Genomic DNA, 22,475 nt, shown 5'->3' with positions numbered 1-22,475 from the left:
CAGAAAATAGAGCCAGTACCACAAATGCCTGCAATTTCACCCCCCAAGCCTTCCAGGAGCCACCAAGACCAGACTAGAGCCTATCCAGAAGATCTTAACCTGTTGTCCTCTGATGGGGTTGAGGGCTGAGTCCCTCCCCATTTATGCACTTTTGATTGTGTGCACGCACATCTTCTAGGTGGGGACCTGCCCCCAGTGGAGACTTGATCCACGGTCAGACATTGAGCTCTAGAGAGTAGGGTGGATTGCTTCACTTGGACTTGGCAGATCACAGATCTGTTGGGAAAGAGGAAGGTGATGTGGTTGTGGATGTGGTTTACTTTGCTTTGAACTTCACTTACATGGAAAAGCTATGAGTTAATGTATTAACTGTGATGTGTTTTTTTTTCTTTTAGCACAAGGATTCCATTGTTCCATACCTTCTTCGACTTCTCAAAGGTCTTCCCAAAGTGTATTGGGTAGAAGAAAGCACAGCTCGGAAAGGCAGAGGTAAGTTTGTGTCATTTTTCCCCCCTGAATACATATCTTCTGTGTTCTGTAAAGACCAAGTGTACTTAGGATGTTTCTAGCCAGTATCTTTCCTAGTGGTCGTTTGATTGCCTACCCCAGTGTTGTGGGACCTTGACTCACAGCACCAGGATCAGGGAGGGAAGGCAGGGCTGAGCAGGCTAGTTTTCTCCATGGTACTGAGTAAGCAAGAACTTTGAGACCTTCCAGAGCTTCGTCTTATGCCCCACTTGCCAGAATTGGACCACCTGCCTGTCTCCCAACTCTATTACCCTTAGATTGACACGCTCCTTGTGGAATGATATGAATTCTGTTGGCACAGTGGCTAAAGTGGTTGGCTACCAACTGAAATGTTGACATTTTGAACCCACCAGCTGGCCACTCTTGGGGAGCAAGATGCCACAGTCTGGTCCCTTAAAGATTCACAGTCTCTGAAGCCCCCATGGAGCAGTTCTTTGTCTTCTGATTCTGAATCGGCTCACTTCTGAATAGCAACAGGTCTTTAGTTCTCATGGAGTGAAGTCAATTTTCCTGGTGTTTGAAGTGATGAGTACCACTGATGGGACTCAGCCATGATGTTCACTATCAATAGATTTATCATTTTGCAACTGTTGCCAAGTCCCAAATGTTGAACCTTTAGAAATAGCATAAATTCGTGCTTATTTCTTTTCCTTTTTTAAAGAGCTTTATCTAGAGATAATGCACACCTCATATACTTCCCTCACTTACAGTATCTAATACCATGTTTTCATTGTATTCACAAATATATGTAACTAATCCCACAGTCAATTTTAGTACCTTTTCATCACCTCATAAAGATCCTCCCACCCCTTAGGTATTATCTCCAGCTTTAAATGATTCCCAATCTGTTTTCTATCTCGATAGATTTCCCACTTCTGAAGAAAAAAAAGAAATTTTTTAAAAAGGGAGAAATAGATTTCCCACTTCTGGACTGTACAATGACTGGTATCTTATATGTTTTTTATGAATAACTTCTTTCTCTTGGCATAATGATTCAAGATTCACCCATATTTTCCTGTGTTTCAGTGTTTCAATTTTTTTTCAATTATTGAACAATGTCCCATTGCATAATTATGTCCATTTGTGAAGCTGAAGGACATTTAAATTGTTTCACCTTTTGAACTCATAATACTGCTAAATAAATAAAATAGGAGGACCTGAAGCACTTGCTGTTGAAGATCAAGGATTGCAGCCTTCAGTATGGATGACAACTCAATGTAAAGGAGACCAAAATCCTCACAACTGGACCAGTGGTAAAATGATAAAAAGAGAAAAGATTGAAGTTGTCCAGAATTTTGTCTTGCTTGGATCCACAGCCAGTGTTCATGGAAACAGCAGTTGGGAGATCAGATGATGTGTTTCATTGGATAAATCTGCTACACAACACTTCTTTAGAGTGTTGGAAAGCAAGGATATTACTTGGAAGATTAAGGTACACCTGCCTGACCCAAGCTACAGCATTTTCAGGCCCCTCATATGCATGTGAATGCTGGACACTGAATAAGGAAAACCAATGAAAAATTGATGCATTTGAATTTTGGTGGTAGAGAAGAATATTGAAAGTACATGGACGACCAAAAGAACAAACAAATCTATCTTGGAAGAAATACAGTCAGAATGCTCCTTATAGAGGGAAAGGATGGCGAGACTTCATCTCATATACTTTGGACATGCTGTCAAGAGACCAGTCCCTGGAGAAGAGCATCATGCTTGGTCAAGCAGCGAGGCAGCGATAAAGAGGAAGCCCTTCAACAAGATGGATTGACATGGTAGCTCCAACCATGGGCTCAAACTTAACAATTGTGAAGATGTACAAGTTTCTGTGTGAACACAGTCTTTCTCTTGAGTATATGTTGAGGAGTAGAATTGCTGGTCTTTTTAGTAATTCTGTATTTAAATGAGGAACTGTCAAAAACTATTTTCCAAAACAACTGTACATTCCTACCCATCGGTATGAGGGAACTTTGAAAAGCTCATGAAAAAATTCCGATGTCTTTTAATTCCATTTTCCCATTAACTTTTTGATGCCCTCTCATATATGACTTCCAAATTCTACACATAGAGGTTTCTCTACAACACTTGTTACTGGACTTTTAAAATTCTAGCCATCCTAGAAGGTGTTTTGTTTCTCATTGTATGTTAGATTTTGACTTTTGTTTTTTGAGGGAGACAATGGAGAAATGAGTCACAACTGAAATGGCCTTCAGAGGGCCTAGGAATATGGGACATTGAGTATTTAGTGGTAGCAGGGTCATGGGCTTTCTGCCCAATTTCTGCTCAGATTCAGAGATTTGTAGTTTCTCCATTGATACTTTGAGTTTCACGGTACAAGATCAGAAAACAAAATTCAATTGTGTTTCAATATAACAATAAAAGGGAACTAAGAAAACTTTGTAAACAGTATCAAAAAGAATAAAATGCTTGAGAATTAATTTAACCAATAATTTTAACCCATGATGTGCAAGCCTTGTACCTAGAGAGAGAATTGAAAGAAGACCCAAATAAATGGAAAGACGTGTTCATGGGTCAGAAGATGCAGTATTAAGATGGCAGTGCTCTCCAAACTAATCTATAGATTTAATGTAGACCCTAGCACAGTCCCAGCTCGCTTCTTTGTGAAAATCGAAACACTGATTCTAAACTTTACATGGGATTGGAAAGGACACAAAATAGCCAAAACGATCTCATCTAGAAAAGAACGAAGTAGGAAAACTTACATGTCCCAATTTCAAAACTACTACAAACCAACTGTAGTTAAGACTCTGTGGTACTTACTGGTATAGTGACAGATCAGTGGAATAGAATCCAGAAATAAGCCCACACATCTGTGATTGACTTTTCTATGATGAGTAAAAAAAGGGTCTTCTCAAGAAATGCTTCTGATGTTACTGGATTTCCACATGCAGAATAATGACGTTGGATGCTTATCTCACACCATATTATAAATACTAACTCAAAATTCATCAGAGATCTAAATGTAAGCATTAAAACATTTAAACTCCTAGAATTTAAAATAGAGTAAATTTTCATCACCTTGGATTTGGGAAAGAATTCTTAGATATGAAATCAAAAGCACAAGCAACAAAAGAAAGATAAATTGACCAAAGTGTAAAAAAATTTTTTCCTATTCATCTTGGCAAAAATCTACACAAGACACCCATTCACCCATTCAACAGGTTCTGTATCAATTAATGCTTTTTGTCACATAGTTACATTCTTTGTGCCGTTTCCTATTACTTACCCTCTATTGACATAGACTCACTGCCTCCTAACCTCCTCACCCATAGTTTAGAGTTACTGTCATCAATTTTACCTCGTATAAAATAATCCTTTTGAAATCCAAAAGTGAAAAAGATAACCCACCAAATTGGAGAAAATATTTACAAATTGTGTATGTGGTAGGGGCGTGTGTCCAGAATACGTAGAGAACTAACTGTATAGCTCAACAGTGAAAAACAGAAAAAGATCTGAATAGACATTTCTTCAGGGAGCATATACAAGGGGGCTTCAAGGAGTTCATGGAAAATTTCCATGATCTTTTCAATCCATTTCTCCATGAACCTTTTGAAACACCCTTGTACCAATGGCAAATACGCACATGAAAAAAATTTTCATTATCATTAGTCATCAAGGAAGTATACCTTGAAATCACAATGAGATACCACTTGGTTGGATTTATATGTATTTAACTTGTATTTTGAGTTCTCTTTATGGTCAAAGGGAAGTTTCATCTCTTCAGCTTATCATTTTCCCCCTTCCCACTCCTCCTTTGATCCTTTCTGTCCTTCCAAACTATTTCCATGGTTATGTGAGTCAGAATTGACTGGGTGGCATTGAGTGTGGTATGTGCTAGCTGCCAAGCATTGTAGTAAAATAAACACCTGGAATGCCACTGTTCTTGTGTAGTGATTTCCAAAGACTCCAAAATCCACTGGGAAGATCACCAACATTTTAGAATTAACGACTTATAAGACTGCAGTAACCACATAATCTGCCTCTCTCTCTGACGCCTGGGCCCACTTGTGGCTGTAAGAGGGCTGGTGCCTGTGAAGGACACCATAGTCCTTTTTGGCAGTGGAATAGATCTAATTTGTTGGGTGGGCCCCGTCTGGTCCTGTTCTTATAAGCATCTACCTGAACCTGCATTCTTCTTGACCATGGGCTTCTCATCATCTCTGATGGCTTGCCATTGCCTAAAGATGACCTTTTTGGTCCCAGTCGCTAAAATTATGCATATATTCTAGAATTAGAAGGTCCACAAATGCCAATAGAGGGAGTGCTGCTTCTAAACAATGAAACATCTGTGCCCATGCTGTGTTGTTCAATTTGGGAAGAAGTAGAATACTAGAAGGTTATGGTGCTGGGTTTTTTTCCTTCTTAATTTCAAAACAAATATCACTCCATATATGTGGATTGGATTCCTAATAAAATTTAAGTTTTCCCAGGACTTAAACATTGTTAAACCCAACCTCACTGTCATCTGGTTGATTTCAACTCACAGTGACCCTACAAAGGGTTTCAAATCCTGTAACTCCTTACAGCAGTCGGAAACCTCATCTTTCTGCCTCAGGGCAGCTTATGGGTTTCAACCTCCAACCTTGGGTTAGCAGCCCAATGCCTCCCTGACAGTGCTACCAGACTAGCATTCCTTTAGACATTGTTTTCACTCATTACCATTGAGTCAGTGCTGATTCAGAGCTGATCCCCTGTGGGTTTCTGACACTAACTATTTAAGGGAATGGAAAGCCTAGTCTTTCTCCCAAGACGCTGCTAATGGCTTCAAACTGCCCACCACTAGGATCACAGCCTTGTGCTACACCACCAGGGCTCCTTTTAAACATTGTTAGAGGTATATAAATGTTTAATCATTGTACAGTATTTCATATGTGTGTATAATATATTCAAGGGGTACCCCCCCAAAAAAAAACCAGAATTTTTTTTCAAGGCTATATATTTAATTTTTTTTACAAAACAACTTTATCGCTTTCAAAGTACTCTTCATGACACTTAATACATTTGTCAAATCTGCAATTCCATTCCTGGAAACATTTTTCAAATTCATCTATTTGGATGACTGATGGCACCTCCCTCATCTTTTTCTTCACCTCTTCTGCATCTTCAAATTGCTCTCCTTTCATGTCCCTCTGCATTTGTAGAAATGAAAAGAAGTCACATGGAGTGAGGTCAGGTGAGTCGGGTGTCTGGGGCAAGAGAGGCATGCTGTTTTTTTCACCAAAAACTGGCACACTCAGATGGCTGCATGAGCAGGTGCATTGTCATGGTGGCAAAACCAGTCCCCATCTGCCACAAATCAGACCTTTTTTGTCACATACTGTTATGCAACCTTTTCAGAACCTCTAAATAGAAAGCTTGATTAACAACAGTCTGACCTTCTGACCTGATGGAACGAACTCCAAATGCACTGTCCCCCTCACATCAAAAAACAAATGAGCATCATTTTTGGGGGGGAACCCCGTGTGTGTGTGTGTGTGTGTGTGTGTGTGTGTGTGTGTGTGTAAGGCAGCATTAATGTATACTTTGCAGGCAGTGTTGTTGTTTCAGGGGAGGAAATTCTCCCAGGAAACTCCCAGAAATTCTCCCAGCAACCAGCACCTGTCTGTTAGTGGAACCTTGAATGTTGCTAAGATGCTGCAGGGGGTTCCATAGAACTTCCAGACTCAGAGGTAGTAGGAAGAAAAGCCTGGCGATCCTGATCCCATTGTGTCTGAAGTCACCTTGAGGGTGGGAGCAGACTCAATGGCAGCTAACAACCACAGCACCACCTTTGTTTTTAAAATCCAGAGGTGATGTTGTTGTTGTTGCTCAGTGTCATGGAGTCTGTTCCAACCCACAACAGAACAAACCACTGTCCTGCCTTGTGCCACAGTGACAGTTGCTATGGTTGAGCCAATTGTTTCAGCCACTGTTAATCCAGCTCTTTGAGAGCTTCCTCTTTCCCCCGCCCCCTACTTTACCAGTCAGGTTGTCCTTCTCCAGGGACTGGTGTCTCCCCACAACAAAGTCTCTCCATCCTTGCCTCTAAGGAGCACTCTGGCTGTACTTCTTCCAAGACACATCAGTTTGCCCTTTTGGTGCAGTTACTTTCAGTCTTCTCAAGCACCACAATCCAGATGCATCGGTGCTTCCTTCCTCTAGTGTCCAACTTCCACATGCATGTGAGGCAACTGAAATAGCATGGCTTGGGTCAGGCGCATCTTAGTCCTTCAATTAGCCTTGCTTTTAAACACTTTCAAGAGGTCTTGTGTAGCATAGTTACCCAATACAGCGTGCCATTTGAATTCTTCGCAGGAGCAGAAAGCTTCATCTTTGTGCTGCAGAGCAGTCGGTGGTTCTCAGCCCACCCCTACTGGGCCGGGTCAGCACCATCCACCTCATCACCTCTGGGGGCAGGTGGGAAGCAGGCAGTCTGGGTTCTGCCAGACTCACATGTTAGCTTGAGATGGATCAAAAGTGGCATCGTAAAAGCACAAAAGTAGAAATGTGACAGTCTTCTGCCATGTAATTTAAGTGTGTAAATAAAATAGTCTGTATAAAAATAGTATTATGTCCTTGGATTGGTATTTACTATTCTTTTTTTTTTTGTACTCACTATTCAAAATAGATGAAGTCTTTAATAGTTGGGCCTCCACTGGAGATCCCCTTGCAGAGGGGTCTCGGGGAGGAGATGAGCCAGTCAGTGTGCGATGTAACAACAATGAGAAATACAACTTTCCTCTAGTTCCTAAATGTTTCCTCCCCGCTCCCACTACCATGACTAGAATTCGACCTTGCAAGTCTGGCTAGACCAGAGGAGGTACACTGGTACAGATAGGAACTGAAAATACAGGGAATCCAGGGCAGATGAGCCCTACAGGACCAGTGGTGTGAGTGGCGAAACAGGGAGGGTAGAGGGAGAGTGGGTAGGAAGGAGGGAACCGGTTACAAGGGACTATATGTGACCTCCTTCCTGGGGGACGGACAACAGAAAAGTGGGTGAGAGGAGACGTCAGACAGGGCAAGATATGACAAAATACCAATTTATAAACTATCAAGGGCTCATGAGGGAGGGGGGAGCGGGGAGGGAGGGGAAAAGGAGGACCTAATGCCAGGGGTTTAAGTGGAGAGAAAATGTTTTGAGAATGATGAGGGCAATGAATGTAAAAATGCGCTTTACACAATTGATGTGTGTATGGATTGTGATAAGAGTTGTGTGAGCCCCTAATAAAATGTTCAAAAAAACATAGTTGGGCCTCCAGGTGACGGTTTGAAGAGGCATCGCATTTCCATGCTCCGTCACCTTTCACCTTCCAAGTGTGGTGTTCCCTTCTCAACTTTGAAAACCGTGTTCCAAGAACCACCATCCTAGAAGGCTTTTTAGGGGAGGTCTTAAAAACTTCAGGGGATAGAGCTAATCTTTGGAATTTCTCATAGGATTTCCCCCATCTGCTATAATACAAAGCAGAAAAAAATAAGCAACATTTTATTCAACTCAAAGGTATTGTCATCAGTATTCAACAGCTGCCTTCTACCATGTCTTACTCTCTGATAAGACTGTGGCTTCTGGCTTTCATTCTGGTTGAGTATCCATGGCATCTGCTCTGTTGATAGCTCTACAATCTCTACACACTGTAAATTGCCTCAGGAAACACATACGTTTGTTGGAGCTTCTCAGATATGCGGGATATTTCTCAGCCAGCGTGTTGTGCCCACATCTCAAGGAGGGCAGCTGCGATAGCTATTTGCTCAAGAAGGGAAATTCCTAATTGAATTGAGTTGTGGCCAGCAGGCCTGGCCCACCATCTCATCTCTAAAGATGTGGTCTGTGTTTTTGTCTCCCAGGTTCCCTCCCAGTGGCAGAGAACTTCAGCTTCTGCCTGGTGACTTTGCTGTCTGATGTGGCCTACAGGGACCCCACCCTGAGAGATGAGGTGAGAGGTGCTGGCTAGGCCTGGTTATCGTTAGCTCAAAGTGAGGGAAAAGTTAAAATATATATGTTTATATATATTGGATGGGGTGGTACTGTTTGTTTATGTCAATTTTCTACTGTTATTAACAGTTCTAAGAAATATATATTGGGCTGCTAACCCAAAGGTCAGTGGTTCAAACCTACCAGTGGCTCCTAAGGAGAAAGATGAATCTGTGCTTCTGTAAAGAAACCTCTAAACCTTATTGACCGTCTCAGAGACCTTAGGGAGCTATCCGTCTGTGCCCTGCAGGGTTGCTGTGAGTCAGAACTGACTGTACAGCAGTGAGTGAATGAAGACATGAGCATAACATGGACTGAGTTGAGAGGATTCATAGAACTTGGGCAAGTGTAGGACTGCACCCCAGAGGGCGCCATTGAAGCAAACCCTGGCCTCTGCCATGCAAGAAGATCCCATTGGTAGGCTAAAGCTGGGGGTCATAGGCCTGTCCAAGGAGCCAGAGCTAGTATGGGAGCTCCTGTTGGGATAAATAACAAGTAAAATGACCAATTTGGGCAGCATATATGAAAACAAACAAACAAAAACTTTAAGCATTTTTCTTTGTAAAATAAACGCATTGAGTCATCAGCAGTCTTAAGGGGTCTGCTGAAAAGCTAATGTCCCACAAAATGAGTCTGGAATCCACAAGGAATGTACAACTCCTTAGGTGCATCCGAGCTTTCATGTATCTGAGTCTGAGCTCCGTCCGTATTCGGAGAGGGACGCAGACAGGTTGGGCTACTGTGAAATCAGAGGCAGGCGATTGGCACGGCAAAGAACTTGCCACCCTGAGGAATGGTGGAAGGGACTAGGGATAGCTGGGAAAGAGAAGACTTGGGGGCCTACCACCTGGCTCCAGACTACGGAGGAAGATGGAGACTTGTGCCTGTGGCTCCAGGAGTCCATGGATGTGAGCCCCAGTGTTGGAAGGAACTTGGTACCAGTCCAGAGGTAGATGGGGCCGCATTGGTGGAGGTGGCTTTCTGGCCCTGGAAGGTCAGCTGGTTGGCATCTTTAAGAGCTGTAGTGGGAAGGGCTCAGGCATCAGCTCTAGACACTGGAGAAGACACTGTCTAAAAGCTGCTGCTTCTCCTGGGTGACTTCAGTGATACTTGTCTCATTTTGTTTATAAACCTGTTTGTTTACTTTTTTCTCCCCCGATTGCTTGGCTGTCACAGATTTTAGAGGCACTTTTGCAGGTTCTAAGCATCCTTTTGGGAATGTGCCAGACCTTGGAGATTCAAGAAAAAGGTAGGATTTTAGATTTCCGAGGCCTATTTTTCTCCCCAACCATGTAGTCAACTTTCTCCTGTTTCTCCTCGGACGTCTTCTTTGCCCTTGCGGATCTGACGTCATTGGATGGGCACCAGCATTTTATATTTGTTCCCTTAGTTGCATGTTAGTGTGCTGTGGGGCCCCTTGGAGGTGCCGGGAGCAGGATAGTCGATACAAATGCTGGGGGTCCTTGGGAAAGTAACTTCACCTCTCTGGGCCTCAGTTTGTCTGGGTAGAGTCTGTGAGCATCAAAGGTAATCCTTCCTGTTTAAGACCCTCCCCGCCCCCACCCCCAATAGGACCCTAGGAGGTAAAAATAATACTGTTTAGGTACCAGGTACAGACTAACATGACCTATGTTCTTTGTGGGCATGTGCCCTGAATCAGGTCAAGAGCTCCCTGAGAGAGCAGCTGTGTGTGATGGAGACAAGATCGGTCTCATTACTGCTGTGGATGGCAGATTGAAAGTATCATCTGTCAGTCCTTGGGATGGACTCCATCCCCATGACTTTAGTTGGTTTCAGCCGTAGGTGGTTCCAGCTCAGTGCTGTATGGCCTGTCCACAGAGGGCTTCCTCTCACTCTAGCTCTCCCACTTGGTCTTCCAGAGTATCTCTGCAAATCCGCCGTCCCCTGCCTGTTAGGAATCTCCCGTGCTTTTGGGCGTCACAGCAGCACAGAGGAGTCTCTGCTCTCGAAGCTCTTCCCCAAAATCCCGCCACATTCCCTCCGGGTCCCAGAGGAGCTCGAAGGTGCCCGGAGGCGGTCCTTCAATGATTTCCGCTCCATCCTCCCCAGCAGTCTGCTAATGGCCTGTCAGGAGGGCACCCTGAAGAGGAAGACCAGCAGTGTGTCCAGCATCTCCCAGGTGGGCCAGGACCCCCAGAGGGAGGGGGCAGGGGAGAAATCCCATTCCGTGTGCTCTGTTTCATAGAGTCCCATCGCCAGTAAGAGTCTCATGGGAGGAATTTAGTGATAGGCATGGAGTCGAGAGCAGCCAGTGGTGGTTCTGTGGTAGAATCATCACCACCCATGCCGAGAGCCCCAGGCTCCACTTCAGGGGCAGTCACCACCCTCAGGGGCAGCCAGGACCACTGCAGCCCTGTGTGTTTCTAGGAGCCAATAGGGTCCCTTGGAGCTTCCTGACAGACAGATTAGGAAGATAGGCCTGGTGGCCTATTCTAGAAAATTATCCAGTGCCATAGGGTTGCTGGGAACTGGGGACCAACATGACAGTCATGAACAGGAGCAACATAGAGAGCTGTAGCCTGCTGGGCTTCAGGGAGGAGGTGGGCTTGAACAGGGACTGGCAGAGAGTGCCCTGTCTTTCGCCATGGGACAGGGGCTTGCGTGGTCTGTGCTGCTAGTGACTGTGGTGATCTGTTTCAGGTCAGCCCAGAACGAGGGATGCCCCCTCCCAGCTCGCCTGGAGGATCAGCCTTCCATTACTTTGACGGTGAGCTTCCATTTCTGCTGGGATTGTGGACCCAGTGCTTGGATTTCAGGCCCATAGTGATGTCCTCTTGCGACATTAAAGATGCTGATTTTAATTCACTGCTCCATACATGTGGAGGGTCACCCTTTTAGGCAACAATTTCCATTTAAATGTCAGAAAATTTCATTTCCTCTAGAGAGAAAAGAGTAAAAAATGAGCGTGTAACCAAAAAAGCAAACTCACTACCACCGAAATGATCCCGACTTACAGAGACCCACGTGTTGTTTGGAGCTCACACATTTACATTTTCCAACAGCATTTAACCTGAAAAGACAGATGAGGTTTTACTGCTTTTCTATGGTCATCTCTCACAGCTCTGTAAATCTTCACCCAAGTCACAGTAAAAAAAAATTTTTACGGGGAAAAAAAAGGTTTTCAAACAACTCCACAATTTTAGATCCATATTTACCATACACTAGGAGCTCTGGTGGCATAGTGATTACCCACTGGGCTACAAACTGAAAGGTCAGCAGTTTGAAACCACCAGCCATGTCTTGGGAGAAAGACAGGACTTTTTACTCCCTAAGAAGTTACCATCTCAGAAAACACAGAGGCAGTTCTAACCTGTCCCATAGGATCAGTGCGAGTCATCGTCGACTCCATGACGGTGAGTGTGTTTTTGTTTTTTACCTGCCAACATTATTGTTCTGCTCTTGAAACTTACAGTAATGTGTGCTTGGGGTCTGACTGTAGCAATAAAATATCTCGGGTCCTGTGGCTCTCAAGCTTCTCAGTGTGTCTGCATGCAAAGCGGTGCTATTCTCCCTCTCCCAGGGGAGAGTTTTGTGAGTCGTTATCCCGGCTGAGTCTCTGCACTGGGAAGAGGTGTTGCTTCCTCCAGCTTTTTCTACTGCTACTTTTTAAAAATGTTGCATTGATGTAAGTTTTTCTGTGTGTACATAAGAAAACACTTTTAACTTTTTATTGTGATTTGGGTAAAGGTTTTACGAATAGATCATGAGTTTTGCATTCATGCACATTTTGTTATAACTCGTCTATTGCCATCAATGGATGTACCATCACATCCCACTTGCTCCTTGTGCTTCCTGTTTATACTCCTCCTCCTCCCTCGTCCCGCTGAACTCTGTCCTTAGGTAAATGCTGCCTGTTTGATCCTGCATGATTCATTATTCTAACAGAGGAATGAGGTCAATTTCAAACCTGAAGGGTCAGGGCCAAAGTCTTAAGGGTTCCACCAGTCTCTGTCTCACCAGTAAGCCTAGTCAGTGCTGTGGTTTTCCACACTTTTCTCCCACTCTAACCAGGACCTTCTAATGCTATCTTTTTAGAGCAGTTGGTAATGGTGGCTGGGCACCATCTAGTCCTTCAGGTCCCATTATAGAAGCTAATGTTTGTATGGCCCTTTAGGAGCTCTAGTGTAGTGTTACAAGGTGGGCTGCTAAATGCAAAGTTAGCAGTTCAAAACCACCAGCCACTCTGTGGGAGAAAGCTGAGCCTTTCCATTCTTATGAAGAGTTATAGGCTTGGAAACTCCCTGTTCTCTAGGGTTGCTGAATCGGAATCAACTAGATGGCAGTGGGTTTGGTTCTGAGGGGCTGATTGTTTACATGTGTCTTTCCTCTGGGCAGGGGACATAACAGTTGCACCTTAGGTGGCTGTTCAGGCACTTCTAAAGCCCTGATGGCCATTACATTATGCCAGGTGACCACAGTGTCACCTGAGAGGAGGGTACCCTGTATGTCCTGACTTGGGGAATGTAAAAAGGAGCCCAGGCTGCCCCCTGGCTGCTTGCTGAGGGAATTGCCTACAGGGAGTGCTGTGACTTACTCGAGTTATCTTTCCTCAGCCTCCTGCTTGCCTGATGGGAGTGCCCTGGACCCCGATTACTACTTCTCCACCATCAGCTCCAGCTTCTCCGTCTCACCCCTTTTCAACGGCGCCCCCTATCGGGAGTTCAACATTCCCCTCGAAATGCTTCAGGAACTGCTAAACTTGGTAAGCAGTGCATGGCGGCTGGGTAGATGGCCTGTGTACCCAATCACGGATGTCTCTGGTGTCAAAAGCCTGTGTTTCCTAAGAGAGTAATGGGGAGGATCACCATTTTGGAGTGCAGCCTACTGGTCCCACGTTTCCGGGACAACACAGGAGGGTGTGGTTCAGCCTCTTTGGACTGTTGCCTCCGCCACACATCAAGGACAGAGGCAAAAGAGCCAACCCTCTGCTAGGGAAAGAACAAGGCTCGGGGTGAGTGGGGAGGCCTTGATGCTCAACTCGCACACCCACTACAGAGAGAGGCCGCTCCTCCAGTGTGACCTGTGCATGGGCGTCGGCACCCAAGAGGGTGGCGGCAGGCAAGAAGACATTAGTGAGTGAGAACAGAGCTGAAGGAAGTGTGAGGTCACCCTAACCTGGGTGTCAGGGGCCCACCCCTTCCTGAGGACATTAAAGTCAAGGAAGAAAGATCTCCCTGCATGCATCTCAGCCTTGGGATCCTGCAGAAGGGCGCCTTCTCAAGGGTGGCCTTTCCTTGTGTGACATCAAGGAATCCAGTGGGAGACCGGATATTGCCACATGTCCGTTGGGGGAATTGTTTTTTTAAAATATTTTCCTCTCGATATATATTAACTTATCAAGCTTAGGTCCTCTTCTGGGCGAGTCTCCATTTCTTCTCTGTTGTTTATTTTAGGCAAGTTTTTATTCCTTTTTTCTACACGTTACTTGTTTGTACATCAAATGACTGGTTTATTACTGGTTGCCATGCAATCACATGTTTCAGAGTAGAGCTGGGCTGCACAAGTTTTCACAGGCTGATTTTTGGGTGTACACCGCCTGGCCTTTCTTATGAGGTGCTCTGGGTAGACTGGAACCATTATTTTTGGTTGGCAGCTGATCATTTAATCGTTTGCACCATCCAAAACCAAAAACTCACTGCTGTGGAGTTGATGCCCCTTCATATAGACCCTGTAAAACAGGGTAGAACTGCCTCTGTGGGTTTCCTGAGACTATAACTCTTTTTTAAAATAATTTTATTGGGGGCTTGTACAACTCTTATCACAATCCATACATTCATCCATTGTGTCACGCACATTTGTACATTTGTTGCCATCACCATTCTCAAAACATTTGCTTTCTACTTGAACCCTTGATATCAGCTGAGACTGTAACTCTTAATGGGAATAGAAAGCCCATATTTCTCACAAGGAGTAGTTGGTGGTTTTGAACTGCTGACCTTGTGGATCACAACACAATAAGTAACCACTACGCCACCAGGGTTCCTGACTTGCATTACCCAGGAACATCTATACTTTGAACGTGTTCTCAGGAGAGATGCTATAAAAAAGAAGGAAGACCCTGGATGAGATGGATTGACACGGTGCTTGCAACAATGGACTTGCGCACGGGAGCAATTAGGAGGATGTGCAGGACCGGCAGGGTTGTGTTGTGCTGTGAGTCAGAACTCCCTGAACGGTACCTCACAACAAATACTTTGAAAACGGCCTGCTTTGAGTACTGCAGCCAGGGAGGGGCTTGGAGCAGTTCTTCCCTTTACAGAACAATACGTCCCTTTACTAAATTAAGAGAAGGGGTATAAACAGTTAATTCTAAACAGGAACCCAAACCTGTTGTCATTTCTGATTCACAGCAACCCTATAGGACAAAGCAGAACTCTTCCTTAGGGTTTACAAGCCAGTAAATCTGTACCAGAGCAGACAGCCTCATTTTTCCCCAGGAACCGCTAATGGGCTTGAACTTTGGAGTTAGCGGTTCATCCTTTCACTAAAGCAGCTCCAGCAAAGGGGTGGAAGCAATGCTAGTAGCCGTTGAGAAGATGTACTCTAGTGAAGGCGCCTGGGCAGCATGTAAAGAGCCGGTCGTGCAGGGCCTGAGGAGCAGGAGGTGCTGTGAGCCCCTGAGGGCTGGCCAGGAAGGGGGCCTGGGAGCGACTGAAAGGGTGGCTCAAGGCTGTACTTTATCCATGACCGGACCATGTGACAGCGAAGTCTAGTATCAGCAAGTTCAAAGGAGCTGGGTCCTTCTCTTGAATTTGATGTCATTGTGAGCTAGATTAAGAAAACCTCAAAGCAATGGCTGAATTGTGTGTGTTTTGTGCCATGGGTGTGATCACAGCTGCTCACTGAGTGGTTGATGGTGTGAAGGGTCTTGGGTGTGAACACAGTCAGCCACTCACTGAGAAGGCGATGGTATGAAGGTCTCCGGGTGTGATCACAGCTGCTCACTGAGAGGTTGGCATGTGAGGTGCCTGGTAAGAAAGGCTTGGGCCATCGCCCCTAAGGCCCTAATGCAGCAGTCCTCCTGTGCTGCTTAGGACCACCATGAGTGGGAACAGGTAACAGGACAGCGAGAGCAGATACCAATGTGGTAGACATGTGGCTCTCCTCTAGCTATGATTGACCCGTCGTACCCATCCCATTTGGTCCCGTGAGTGTGTTCTGTGGTTCTGGGTCTCGGTGTGGGTCGGCGTGTCATGCGGTCACATGTCCCCGGCAGGTGAAGAAGATCGTCGAGGAGCCTGTTCTCAAGTCTCTGGATGCAGTGGTAGCCAGCGTCACAGAGGTAGGGGTCCCGTTCAGAGTCCTGTGTGCAGAGAGCAGGCAGGGCTGGGCCGGGGCCACGCACACCCCATTTGAAACGGTGGCTGTCATAACATCCGAATCTGACTTCAGGGGTGGGAGTGCAATTAAGGAGAGTCTGGATGAGCCCAATGCTTAACTCTCTGCTCTCCACCCTCCTACAGTCCTGCCCCCAGCCACCCCAAGCACGGCTCTCCACTTCTCCTCTGGGTTTGGTTGTCTGTGGCGAGAGCCACGCAGAGCTCACAGATCATACTTAGAGTTCCAGACCACACCTGGGCCTTGGGGTCAGGAACCAGGCAGGCAATGTCTGGAAGTGCCCCCCAGGTGGGGAGAGCCTGGTGTTCCCTCTGCACCACAGGACACTCTGTGTCTCTCAGCTAGACGGGCCCTCAGGACAGCGTTCACTGCTCCTCAGGTGGGCTTCGCCCTGTTTCTTCACCTGCACACACATGGCCCCCTTCTGACAGGGCCGGCAACTGAGGACTGTGACATGCAGGGAAGCTGCTAGCAGCTCCTGTCAGTGGTTCTCCACAAACCTGCTCCCTGCTTTCCACTTTCCTACCCATGAGCCCTGTCTGGGACTCCTTAGCACACTTACCATCCCCCCCACCCCCACCCCCATCTGTCTGTGTGGGCAGAAGCTTTTCCACGGGTTGGTGCCGCCCTGTGTCAAGAAATGTAATAAAGCACAGCTTCCCATTAGGCTGAGCAGGGAAGGTCCTGAAGTGAAGGTCATGGCTCCTCACTCCACCTCCAGTGCACTGCCCCCCAGAATAAAAAGAGTGCTGCGCTTTAGACTAGAGGCCAAAGCCCGGTACCACACCTCCGCCACTGGGTCACTCCCACTCATAGCAACCCTGTCAGACAGGGGAGAGCTGCTTCCTAGGGTGATGAGGCAGTTCTCAACCTGGGAGTCGAGACCCCTTTGGGGTTGAACGATCCTTTCACAGGGCTTGCCCAATTCATAACAGTAGCAAAATGACAATGTTGAAGTTGCAACGAAAATAATGTTATGGTTGGGGGTCACCACCACGTGAGGAACTGTATGAAAGGGTCGGGTTATTAGGAAGGTTGAGGACCACTGCCCGAGAGCCTGACAGCCTTGGAATCCCTCAGCTGTAAGTCTCTATGGGAGCAAGTTGTCTCATCTTTCCTCCTCAGAGCAGCTGGTGGGCTCAAACCACTGACCTTGTTAGTCGCTCAACACGTAACCCACTACACCAGGGTCTTTACAAAGGTGTGTGTTAGTTTCTGGAGTGTCTGCTGCATGTGAAGGGGCCTGTGGTGTCAGTGACAGGGCATAGGCACAACACTGCAGGTCTCCTACCTAGGCTCCTGTCACTTCCCACAGCCCTCTCAGGTCATAGATGGGGAGGGAGGTGCCTCTTCCCCCGGCGTGATGCCAGGGAGGTACACTGGGTGATTAGTGCTCGGGTGAGACATCTGTGATAAATGCCCCCCTTGTGATACAAACATAGCCTCTATTGTCACAGCTCCTCCAAATTCGAGTGATGGGGGGGGACATGTGCAGAGGAGCATGAGGGGAGGTTGTGAGGGACTTTGCCCTGTGATCAGAGCATCTGGTTCCTGCAGGCCAATCCTGGGGCAGATCTCTACTACTCCACCTTCAGCGACCCTCTGTATGTGGCTGTGTTCAAGATGCTGCGGGACACGCTCTACTACATGAAGGGTGAGGAGCGGGGCAGGAGGGAAGGCACGGTTGGGGGGGGGGGAAATCCCCCACTGCAGACTGTGGCTTCTCTTGAAAAAGCAGTCTGCTGTCCTCAATTTCTGAGTCCCAGTGACTTAATAGGACATAAGAGAATTACCACATAGGGTTTCAAGGCTGTCAGCCTTTGTGGAAGCAAACTGCCTCATCTTTCTCCCACCGAACGGCTAGTGGGATTGAATCGCTTACCTTTGGGTTCTTAGCAGCCAGTCACTTAACCTACTGCACCATCAGGGCTCCACAGCTGCCTGATTCTATGGTCATCAAGTTGACTCAACTCATGGAGACTATACTCATGGAGTATAGCTGCTCCGGGGGTTTCAGAAACTGTCAATCTTAAAGAAGCAGACAGCTTCATCTGTTTCCCCAAGGAGAGACTGGTAGAATCAAACTGTTGACCTTTTGGTTAGCAACCCAACTCTGCCACCCAAGGCTTCTTGGAAGAAAGGGGAGACATTCACAATGCTGACATTTAGCAGGAGGAGTATATTCAAGAAAGAATCTTTTAATCTTGCAACCCCGATATCACCAGTGATGGTTTTTCCGGAGGTTTCCCAAAGGTATGGAGCCCTGGTGGCATACTGGTCACGCATTGGGCTGCTAACTACAGGTCAGCAGTTTGAAAACACTCGCCACTCCGTGGGAGAAAAAGGAGGCTTTCTGCTCCTGAAAAGAGTTACAGTCTCGGAAACCCACAGAGGCAGTTCTACCCTGCCCTTTAGGGTCGCCATGGTCACCCTTGACTCAATGACAGTTTTTGTTTTGTTTTTGAGTTTTCCTTAAAGTGTCCTCTTAACCCATCCAGGTCATGTCGTTCTAACCACACATTGAGTTTTCCACTTCTTCCTGAAATGTTAGGCATCTTAAAGAGAAATACAGCTTAACTCAAGTGAGATATGTCCTAATGGCTCAGTGCCCTACCCCTCAGCCTTCTGCCTGTCCTTCCAGTCTCTTGTTGGTGTGTTTTTTGCTGACCTTTCTCACACGTTTTGATGGTCCCAGAACATGTCGCATAGAGGCACCATGGTTCCCTTGAGTGTTTGAGCCTGGTTCAGAGAGCCCCCAGAAAGCCAGTCTGGCTGGTGTGGCAGAGGGTTTGGGCTCAGCAGGGGGACGCATCCAGGGCACCTGATTTTCCTTTCTGTTTTTGACGTGAGTCCTTCCTGTGTTTCTCCTGAATCCTCCAGGCCCCCGGGAAGGCCGTTTGAAAAGACCAACAGCACTGGGTGGCTAGGGAATCCTCTTGACCACTGCGGCCAGTGTGTGCCCCACTATGCTGACCCATAGACTTTTTGCTTAGCATCATGGGAAGTGTGTCCCAGGTCTGGCTCACAGTCTAGCAATGGCTCATCCCGGTGTGTGCTTGAAGCAAAGTGTGGCGCTCACATCTTTGGAGACACCCCCCCCCGCTCTGCCTGCTGTGGGGACTCGTGTGGAGACCCATGGGCACTGCCCCTCCATGCATGTCCTCAAGAACATTTTCAGGGTTGCTGCAGCGAGCGGCATGCCCCCTCCACCCCCCCTCAGGCTAGAACCGCCACCATCCAAGTTCAGTGTCCTGCCAGTCTCTGACTCAGACCCCTGCTCTCTCCTTCCCACAGACCTCCCAACCTCCTTTGTGAAGGAGATCCACGACTTTGTGCTGGAGCAGTTCAACACGAGCCAGGCGGAGCTCCAGAAGATTCTGCACGATGCCGACCGTGTCCACAACGAGCTAAGCCCCCTCAAGCTGCGCTGCCAGGCCAACGCCGCCTGTGTGGACCTCATGGGCTGGGCTGTGAAAGACGAGCAGGGTGAGCCCAACAGCCCCGCAGAGCGACACCCAGCCTCGAGGCCCAAAGTCACTCCCGCCACAGGTCCCAGAGGGCCATGGAGACTGCCCACCTCTGACGCCTTGACTGAGCAGCCTGGAGGGATGAGTCTAGTGCCCTGTCCCGAGGCTGAGGAAGCGGGGCCTGGCAGGCAGGTGTCATGCTCAAAGCCATGGAGCCTATGGGTCCCGCCCGTGGCTGCTCCTCCTTTTCTGAGGAGCAGCCAGAGCTCAGGCTGGAGGCTTAGTGTATGGAGGGTGAGTGAGCATCCAGTCAGCTGCTGGCTCCTGGCCACCCCAGTGTGTCCGTGTCAGGGCAGAGCGGGGCTCCATGGGGCTTCAGTCAGTGGCTGATTTTGTTGCCAGTAGGTCACCAGGCCTTTCTTCCAAGCTGCCCCTGGGTGGACTCCAACCTTCCATCGAGCAGCTGAGCAGTCTCACCACCTGTGCACCCAGGGGCCCCTCAGGGAAGGTGGCAGGACACAGTGCCAGCAGAGGCTCACAAGGTGCTATCTGAGGCTCGCGGGGCACTGGGGTGGGGGTGGGGGACCTGCAGGCTGGTGGCGGTAGAGAGCATTTGTTACTTGAGCTTCAGACGCTGGCCTCCACTTGCTTTCCGGTGTCCCCTGCCTGTATTGGTGAACCCTGCTTAAAGCATGTCTCTTAAGATTTAATTAGAGGAGCCCTGGAGTAGAAAGCCCCATCCGAAAGGCCAGCAGTTTGAAACCACCTCCAGAGAAAGACAAGGCTTTCCTCTCCTGTAAAGAGTTAGTCATGGAAACCCTGTCCTATAGGCTGCGGTGCATCAAAATGGACTCGGTGGCAGTGAGTTTATGTGTTTGAAAGTTAAATGGTGTGACTCATTGATGAGTAAGAATGCTGTGAGGAGCCCTGGTGGCGGTGGCACAGTGGGTTTGGCGTCGGGCTGCTCCCCAGCAGGCCTGTGGTTTGAACCCCTGTGGTTAGCAGCTCAGCTCGAGAAAGATGAGGTGAAGCTATCTGCTCCCGTAAATGTGAACTGTTTTGGGAAACCCTGTGGGGCAATTCTGCGCCACCCTGTAGGTTTGCTGGTCCTGGGTGGTCTGATTGGGTAACATGCTTGGCTAAAGCCACCCGCAGGCACTTTGCAAGAAAGGCCTGGCGATCTGCTTCTGAAAAATCAGCCAGTGAAACCCCTATGGAGCCTAGCTCTCCCCCAACGATCCTCCCCACCCCTCTTTCACATGAAGGTGCAGAAAACCTGTGTATCAAGCTGTCAGAGAAACTGCAGTCCAAGACATCCAGCAAGATCATCATTGCCCACCTGCCCTTGCTCATCTGCTGTCTGCAGGTCAGTCTCGCCCTTAGCAGGGCCACTGGCCACCCACTCATCAGGGGAGCTTGCTTGGGCGGGAGCTGGGTTGCCCCTGAGCTCAGGCCAGGCCTCCAGGAGAGTGGGGGCCATGTGTTGGGGTGTCCCCTGCTGTTGGTGAGCCCACACTGCCATGCCAAGATACCTCTGACTCCAGAAACCGCTGCTTGCAACCCTGTTTGGTGTTCTTTTCCTTCACGTGCTTCCAGGAGAAATAAGGGCGTGTTCCCGATAGACAGCCCTCTTAGGTGGAGGAGAGGGGCCCTGGAGGTGCAGCGGGCTGAGTGTCTTAACGAAAGCTCAGCAGCTGCCCCTGGGGAGAAAGCAGAGTCAGTGTCCTCTCATCAAGATTGGCAGTCTGGGAAACCCTGGGTTGCTGTGAGTCAGGACAGACTCGACAGCACTGAGCTGGTTTGTTGTTTGTCTTTTTGCCTCACGGGAAAGTAGCCTCCTGGCACTTGGACTTGGGAGTGTTTGATGGAGCAAGGGCACCTGGGAGGAGTCAGGCTGCTGGGGCCATGACGCCTGGCCCCTGTGTTGCAGGGCCTGGGCCGTCTATGCGAGAGATTCCCCGTGGTGGTCCACTCCGTGACGCCCTCCCTGAGAGACTTCCTGGTCATCCCGTCCCCCGTGCTGGTGAAGCTCTACAAGTACCACAGTCAGTACCACACAGGTAACCAGTCCCACTTGGCTAGGCTCCTCCCCTCTCTGTCTACCCCCAGGTCATGCCCCAGGTGCCTCCCTGGGCCTTTACTCCTGACAACAACCCCACACACACCCGGGCCTCTTGCGGCCCCAGTCTCCCTCAGGTACCTCATCTGACTGTGGGTGTTATATTTGCCGGACACTGGGCTGCACCCTCTCCTCTGGCCCCACTGCCCACGAGAGCGCGCATGGCAGTGTTTCTTATGACCTGAGGCAGGCCCACCGTGATGGGACACCCTTAGGCCTCTAACTCAAGTTGCTGGTCTTAACCATGTCTGAGGAAGTGGGCCTCCCCGGCCCTTCAAATGAAGAACCCCAGACTCCAGTTACTTGAGGGGTCTGCCACGAGGGTCTCCCTGACTGTGAGACCCCTGCCTTCGTGCCTGCCTCACCCTGGCCCGCTGCAGACATCGTTAGTTGGTTGGATGTGGCTCTGAGGACAGGCCCTTGACTGAGAGTGATTACTGTCACAGTCAAGTGTCAGGCTGGGTGCACGGGTCCCTGTTTGTCACTGTCACCTGCACCTCCTCCTTTGTGTTTACACGTACTCGATCTCCCCCTTCTGCCATTCTCAGGCCAGCTCTGTCCCTAACGTGCTGTCAGATGTCTTTAAAGCGATTGCTTTCATTCACAGAAAGGGAGCCATGTGCCCTTGGTGGTTTGTTTAATGATGTGTGATTTTAGCTTTTTATTGTGAATTGGATGAAGGCTTACTGAGTAGACTGGAACGTGCTGTCAGATGTCTTTAAAGCGATTGCTTTCATTCACAGAAAGGGAGCCATGTGCCCTTGGTGGTTTGTTTAATGATGTGTGATTTTAGCTTTTTATTGTGAATTGAATGAAGGCTTACTGAGTAGACTGGTTGTCCATCTTGTCTCCCGTCACTGACAGCTGATCCTACCTTATCACATCCTTCAGCCCACTTCCTGGGCTTTCCGTCTCCAGGCCTCCCTGCTTAACCCTCCCGAGCTTCTCAACTTCATCCGTGGGCTAATGCTGCCCTGGAGGTCTCAGGGGGTTGATTGTTCTCAGGTGTGCGTACCTCCCTGCGGGGAGGTGGCCC

At 48.0% G+C, this 22,475-nt stretch overlaps 1 protein-coding gene across 1 annotated transcript in view; it reads left to right on the top strand.

The window, feature by feature from the left end:
* Positions 1-22,475, top strand: part of PI4KA (phosphatidylinositol 4-kinase alpha) — a 119,041-nt gene that overhangs the window by 32,951 nt on the left and 63,615 nt on the right. Inside the window, exons 3-13 of the mRNA XM_045289575.1 lie at positions 396-489; positions 8,368-8,456; positions 9,671-9,743; positions 10,375-10,634; positions 11,156-11,222; positions 13,069-13,217; positions 15,732-15,797; positions 17,411-17,507; positions 19,148-19,339; positions 20,586-20,686; positions 21,251-21,380. Coding sequence (XP_045145510.1) covers positions 396-489; positions 8,368-8,456; positions 9,671-9,743; positions 10,375-10,634; positions 11,156-11,222; positions 13,069-13,217; positions 15,732-15,797; positions 17,411-17,507; positions 19,148-19,339; positions 20,586-20,686; positions 21,251-21,380 — 1,318 coding nt within the window. The remainder of the gene's footprint in view (positions 1-395; positions 490-8,367; positions 8,457-9,670; positions 9,744-10,374; positions 10,635-11,155; positions 11,223-13,068; positions 13,218-15,731; positions 15,798-17,410; positions 17,508-19,147; positions 19,340-20,585; positions 20,687-21,250; positions 21,381-22,475) is intronic.

Source organism: Echinops telfairi, unplaced genomic scaffold (genome assembly GCF_000313985.2).
Source record: "Echinops telfairi isolate 266 unplaced genomic scaffold, ASM31398v2 ScPeMD7_29;HRSCAF=101, whole genome shotgun sequence".
Taxonomy (NCBI): domain Eukaryota; kingdom Metazoa; phylum Chordata; class Mammalia; order Afrosoricida; family Tenrecidae; genus Echinops; species Echinops telfairi.
The sequence above is the reverse complement of the archived record's forward strand: the minus strand, read 5'-3'. Positions and strand labels throughout refer to the sequence as shown.